At 33.0% G+C, this 6,040-nt stretch overlaps 1 protein-coding gene across 1 annotated transcript; it reads right to left on the bottom strand.

Annotated features, from left to right (window-relative positions):
* Window positions 1-579: 579 nt before the first annotated feature.
* Window positions 580-2,561, bottom strand: LOC119644427 (putative uncharacterized protein DDB_G0289963). Its single transcript, XM_038043977.1, has 2 exons — window positions 2,516-2,561; window positions 580-2,445 (listed from the first exon to the last, which is right to left on the bottom strand). Exons 1-2 carry the CDS (start codon window positions 2,552-2,554, stop codon window positions 1,033-1,035), a joined length of 1,452 nt encoding a protein of 483 aa, XP_037899905.1. The 5' UTR covers window positions 2,555-2,561; the 3' UTR covers window positions 580-1,032.
* Between the last annotated feature and the right edge of the window lie 3,479 nt (window positions 2,562-6,040).

Here is a 6,040-nt window from a genome sequence, read left to right as displayed (position 1 = left end):
TATCGTAAGTGGTGTCGCATCTGGTGAAATTTGGTTTTTTTTTTTTTGATACCCATCACCGAAGGATGAGCGGTATATTCATTTTGTCAAAACGTTTGCAAAATCTGTTGCATGACACGCCTACAAGACTCCTTAAGGTGAAGATAGTTCTGTTTTTTCAAAAGGAATAAGAAATTATTTTTTACTCATTAAGCATCAATTAGAGCAGACAAGTCTACAAAAATTTGAACGCATCTTCTATGAAAGTAGAAAAGTGGGAAAAAGTCGACCAAACTTAATCAATATTAATTAATACCTCTATAATCTGCAGAAGCAAGCTTCCAAAAACCGCATAAAGTATAGAAGTTGTTAGCCAATTTCGAATTCGGAATATATCTAAGCGTGTTCATCCGATCATCTGTCCGTCTGCGCGATCGTGCAGTGTCTGTCTAAGTAAATCATCTCGCGTTCGCCGAAATAAGTTTATCGGCAAACTTTTCAAAGGACACGGCGAACAAAACGATAAGTACGAACACCTGTTGTTCTGTGTTTTTTGCTTATTACTACTAATAAAGTACAAGACATAGATCATATAAATATTCACGCATTTGCTTGTTCTCAGGATCATGGCGATGGGTATAAAAGATTCGGCCACAACCGAATATAATTATCATACTTCCATTTGTATAGTTTGTAATGTTAAATAACATGGACTCATCGACATGAGTTCATGGGATCAAGAATATATGCAATTAATAGGTTATCCGTAACTAATTTCAGTTCTTTACAAATGCGTAAGAAATCTAATTGAGTTACTTTCAAGACTTAATTATTATAACGTGCAATATAAAGATTGAATTTTAATTTGGCTCACAGTTCGGCCCCCAGAAGTATCGAAAATCGAAAATGGCTTAATAACGCCAGCATCCAAAAAAAAAAAAAACAAGTTTATTGTATGAATGAAAAATCTCTTTGCCTTCAAGATTTAAATGTCGTGTGCGAGTTCTGCAATTGTGATCATTGCCATCTCAAAGTTAAAGCGAAAACTGTTTCTTACCTTGCATTGTTATAATAGAAATTTTGGATTCCAATAGCTGACCCATACATTTGATAGTTAGTTCGATAAGCATTTATGTTATTGTCGCGAGTGCAAACCATATTGCGAGGATCTTCAATCTTGTTGCCAAAGAAATAATGCTTGTTGATATCGTTGCTTTGAATGCTATTAACACTTCGTGCACCGTAAGGTAATTGTGACGCAATGCGACGGGAAATTTGCATTTCATTTTCCCAATTTCTTTGATCCCTTAGTGATATTGTTTCTTCAAGCTTTTCCCTTTCAATTAGTATATTGTGAGGCCAGACGGAATTATATTGAGTTTTAAGCTTCTTATCATCATCATCATCATCATCATCATCATCATCATTATCATTATCAACATCATTCGGATCCTCATTCTCAATTTTCATAATATTAAAATTCCTTGGATTACAATATAATTGAGAGTTTGCATGAAATTGAGGAAATCTTACTCTATTTTCACGCTTAAGTGAACCTATCCGTCGTCTTTTCATATTTTCAAAATTAATTAATTTTTCTTCGATAGGAAAATTATTATTAATTATTGTACGATTATTGACATTCATCTCCCGATTTATAGCTGGCAAGTAATTTCCATTTGACTGAGATAGTGATTCATGTTTCAAATTATATGGATTATGTAATAGATAACTACTGTCATTGTTTTCATACATTTTCATAAATACTGCTTCGTTTCTGTTATCGTGACTGTATTCGTGGCGGTTGGGATTGTGCGGTCTTGTGACTAACGAGTCGGAGCGATTAGCACTGATGACATTCATTCGATGTTCCCCGATTGATTTAACATCTGTATCTTGTCTTGCGTTGGCGTCCCGATAATATCTCGCAATATGCTTTGCATGCTCATGCGTCGAATTTATTACATTATACGAGTGATTATTATTTTTCGCAATATCCGAATCATCAAATTTATATGAATTGATTTGTTGTGTCATATCCTCGGTCATTGCTTCTGTATTTATTGCACTGGTATGTGTGTGAGTCTGCAAAGACGGTCGACTATCACTCCGACACTCCGACATTTCATATGAACTGTAAGGAAATGGCGAATTGTCTCGATGGGTATAATTAGTTTTTGACTTATTTAGCTTATCATCCGAGTCAATGTCGGACGTACGAGTCGATTCTTGCAACTTAACTTGATGCGTCTGCAAATCTGATTTATTAGTTTTTTTAATTTTAAATAACTGAGTTTCTCCGGTCGTGGTTTTTTCATTTGAACCGAGTTGTTCTCTCTTCTCTTCTCGCCCTTTTATGTTGGGAGCTCTCAGGCTTACCTTAGCTTTTGTACGTCTCAATATATTTTCCAATTTTCCAATATATCGCCTTTTCTCAGCTGAGGCTGACGCGGATGCTTTGTTTTCCTGCGCATATGAATTTTTTTCAAAATATATATATTTTTTATTTTTATTATTAAGTTTAATAGCAAATTACCGGTATGAAGAGACGAGTGCTTAGCCTTTCCTTTTTCATTTTTTGAATTTCTCTAAATTAGGAAATAAGTGTTTATTTAGGTAAGTGTGCATATGTCTATTTTTATGAATTAATTACTTTACTTACATACTCAAGGAGTGTCTGGCCTCTAGTATTAGCTTAGGATTTTTACAATCTTCTGCTTTCTTCTTCTTTAAAAAACTGTTAGTTAACATTTTCAACCTAACGATTATTTTAATAAAAAAATAAATTTTAATAAAATATTAATTATAATAACAAAATTCCGATAAAAAATATAATAAAGAAAAGCATAACAAAAGTACATACAACTGAAATTTTAATACAACTTAAGCTCATCTTGAGATTGTTTTATTTGTACAAACACGCCTAAAAACACAAACACACACACACACACACACACACATGAGACAAGTGCTCATGATCGTTCGCCAAGATACCCGAGCTACGTAGAGGCGAAAGAAGGTGCGGAGCACGGTGCCTCCAAATGTCGACCTACTTGTGGTCCGCTTGATACAGTAGGGAGCATGGCCGCAAGCCCTGAACTACAGGGCACTGTCAACGAATTCGTGAGCAGAATGCTTTAGGCGCTAAGGCGGTCAGAGAGACAGTCAATAGACGGAGGGAAGAGGGAGTGGCAGCCAATAGGTTTTTCCACTAACGTCCCACCATTTAAAGCTTTATTTTTTGCAACCAGCCTCCGCAACGTGGTGGTAACTAACGGTGATCGCTGAAGTGGTCGACGACATGTGTACGGGGGGGTAGTTTCAATGCGTAGGCTCCATGTATGGCGAATCGTGTGTGCGTTGCTGGTGCAGCAGTATCTTTGGAATCTTTGATGCTAGCGGTAGCTTGGGAAGATTTTTGTCTCCGACCCGCATAACAAGAAAAAACACATACACACATACCTCAAGTTCCTTATCGCAGCGATTTATTGTCAACGTATTAAAATCGCTATAGGCCCACAAGGATAAATTCGAGCCGAATTGTACACACGAAAATGTTCTCATCCCATTTAATACGAACTTTTTTTTTTTATTTTATTTAAATTGTTTCATTTATTTATTTTTTATTATTATGTAGTTAATCAAAATTTATTATCATCCAATTTTTAATTTTATATTATGATTTAGTTTCATTTTTTTTTCTGCATTTTCAATTAATTTATTTTTTAATTTAATGTTAACTTTAAATATTTGCTTTTTACTTATGTATATTTATTAAATACATTTTCATATATTTCAAAATTAATTTATTGTAACGTTTATCTATTTAATTAATATTATCGTTCCGCATAACGATATTTTTATATCAACTGTGCCGTTTAACTAAGACAAAAAATCCACGTTGACCAACAATTTTAATTGAAAGTGTAAATAATCACGTCAGAACACGTTAAAAGGACACGTCAGCAAAGCTTTTCATGAAATACTTCCACTAATCGTTTTTACTCAAGTTACGTGGTTGCCTGAAAATAATAGTGCGAATATAAAAAAACATTGAAATTGTTGAAGCAATGCAAAAAAAATTGCAATAATTGTGAATAGAATAAATAATGTAAAGCTTATGTACGAATGGATTTATAATATGATTGTATCCCTTGGTCTATGATTTTTGATCCAAAAGTACGAATTTGGTACAATACAAATTTCTACAATTTCTTTCAATCCTTGTGTGTGTGCTAGAAAGGCAATGGTCACGGTTGCTTGAATGCTTTCCCTTCTTTTCACTTTTCTTTTTTTCTTTCTTTTTCTTTCCTTTTCTTTTTATTTCTTTTCTTCTCTTCTCTTCTCTTCTCTTCTCTTCCTTTTTCTTTCTTTCTCTTCGCTTTGCTTAACTTTTCTTCCGTTTCTCTTTCCTTTCCTTTTCGTCGTCTGTGCTGATCTTCTCATTTTTCCACTTTTCTCTTCTTCTTCTTCTTCTTCTTCTCTCTTTTCCCTTGTCTTTTCATATCTTCTCTTACCTTCTCTTTTCTTCTTTTCTTTCCACTTTGCCTTTTCTCTCTTCTTATTGTTCTCTTTTCTCTATCTCATCTCTTTCTATCTTCACTTTTCATCATAAAAATTCAATAACGAAAATATATCTTCTTTACAATTGCGTAATGTATATATATATATGTCAAATCTATATTAAAAATAAATAATATATATATTGATTGTTGTGCCTTAGATCAAAGCATATAAACTTATTTCTTCATAAACGAAGTGCTATCGATCCGTTCGGAATTATACTTTTTTGCTTTACATTTTCAGACAAGTGCAATAAATATCCAATTGCCAAACATTTATCAAATCTTTTCTTTTAGTTTTCAACTTCTCAATGCCTTACAAATAATTGGAATTCATTTAGACGAGCTTATGTCAATTTATGTTCATGATCTTACTTACTTACATAAAATAAACGAGAAATTGAACTTCTTCTTGTCAAAAAATTCATCAATTAGGTAGAAAGGTCTAAGGAGCTAATAATCGCAATCTTAATCGCAGCATCGTTTGCGAAAAATATTGAACGAACATGAATGCGCTAACATGCATAAAATTGAGACTGCCAACGCTAAACGATCATTCAGTTTTATATATTTTTTGCACGAGATATTAATATCATAGCGTTATATAAGATAGATTTGAAGAAAGTAAAAAAATCAATTGTTAAAAAGGAAATTTAGGGAAATTTGGCGAAAAATCATCGCATTTAATAAAGAGATTATGAAAAACAATCCATACTTACTTTTGTTTGACTATTCTGTCGATAATAGAAATGAGAAAATTGATATTAAGTCAGGGAAGAGAGTACACTTTTATATGACTTTTCATTGTGCTCTCACTACATTGGTAATGGTGTCAGATCTACTGGAATACATAGAAGAGAATTGATTATTTAGTTCGATATTAACGATGTTTGACGATATTAAATATTTGGACGAAAGTGATGCGGCCGTTCGGTACGTCGATCTGCTCTCTGACTTCATATTCTCATAATGTAGAATCCTCAGGTAGCAATCTATCTGTAACTATTGTATCTATTGCCTAACGATTTAATTATTCACGCGATTAAATCTTAAATGATTACTAAGAGTGCAATAACTGAGACCGAATTTAACGAGTTGTTGCTCCTGCTCACAACATCCATGAAGTAAGGAATCTATTCAGACAACCGTACGGGTGCAGTCTATCCATCAAAATCTATATTTATCCTACAGGAGAGTGAAGAAATTTCGCATAAAGTTGTTTTCTCTCATTCAGGTCGGATTAAGCATAAGGCGGAGCAAAAATTTATTTTCTTCTTTTACCGGACCTTGGAGTTTAAATTACTTTAAATTACATAACATTTCTCAACATCATTCACTAATTATATTTTTGCTTGACGAAATATTAAACAACGAAAATCGCTTATCAACGTTCTAGATCGTATTTGAATTTTATTAACAACAATAAATGCAACATTAAAAGTTAAAACAATTGAAACAGATATTGCAATATTTAGTAATTTTTTTTTTTCAAAAAAAAA

The sequence above is a fragment of the Glossina fuscipes genome, unplaced genomic scaffold, assembly GCF_014805625.2.
Source record: "Glossina fuscipes isolate IAEA_lab_2018 unplaced genomic scaffold, Yale_Gfus_2 116784, whole genome shotgun sequence".
NCBI classification, from domain to species: domain Eukaryota; kingdom Metazoa; phylum Arthropoda; class Insecta; order Diptera; family Glossinidae; genus Glossina; species Glossina fuscipes.
This window is presented reverse-complemented; position numbering and strand designations above follow the sequence as displayed.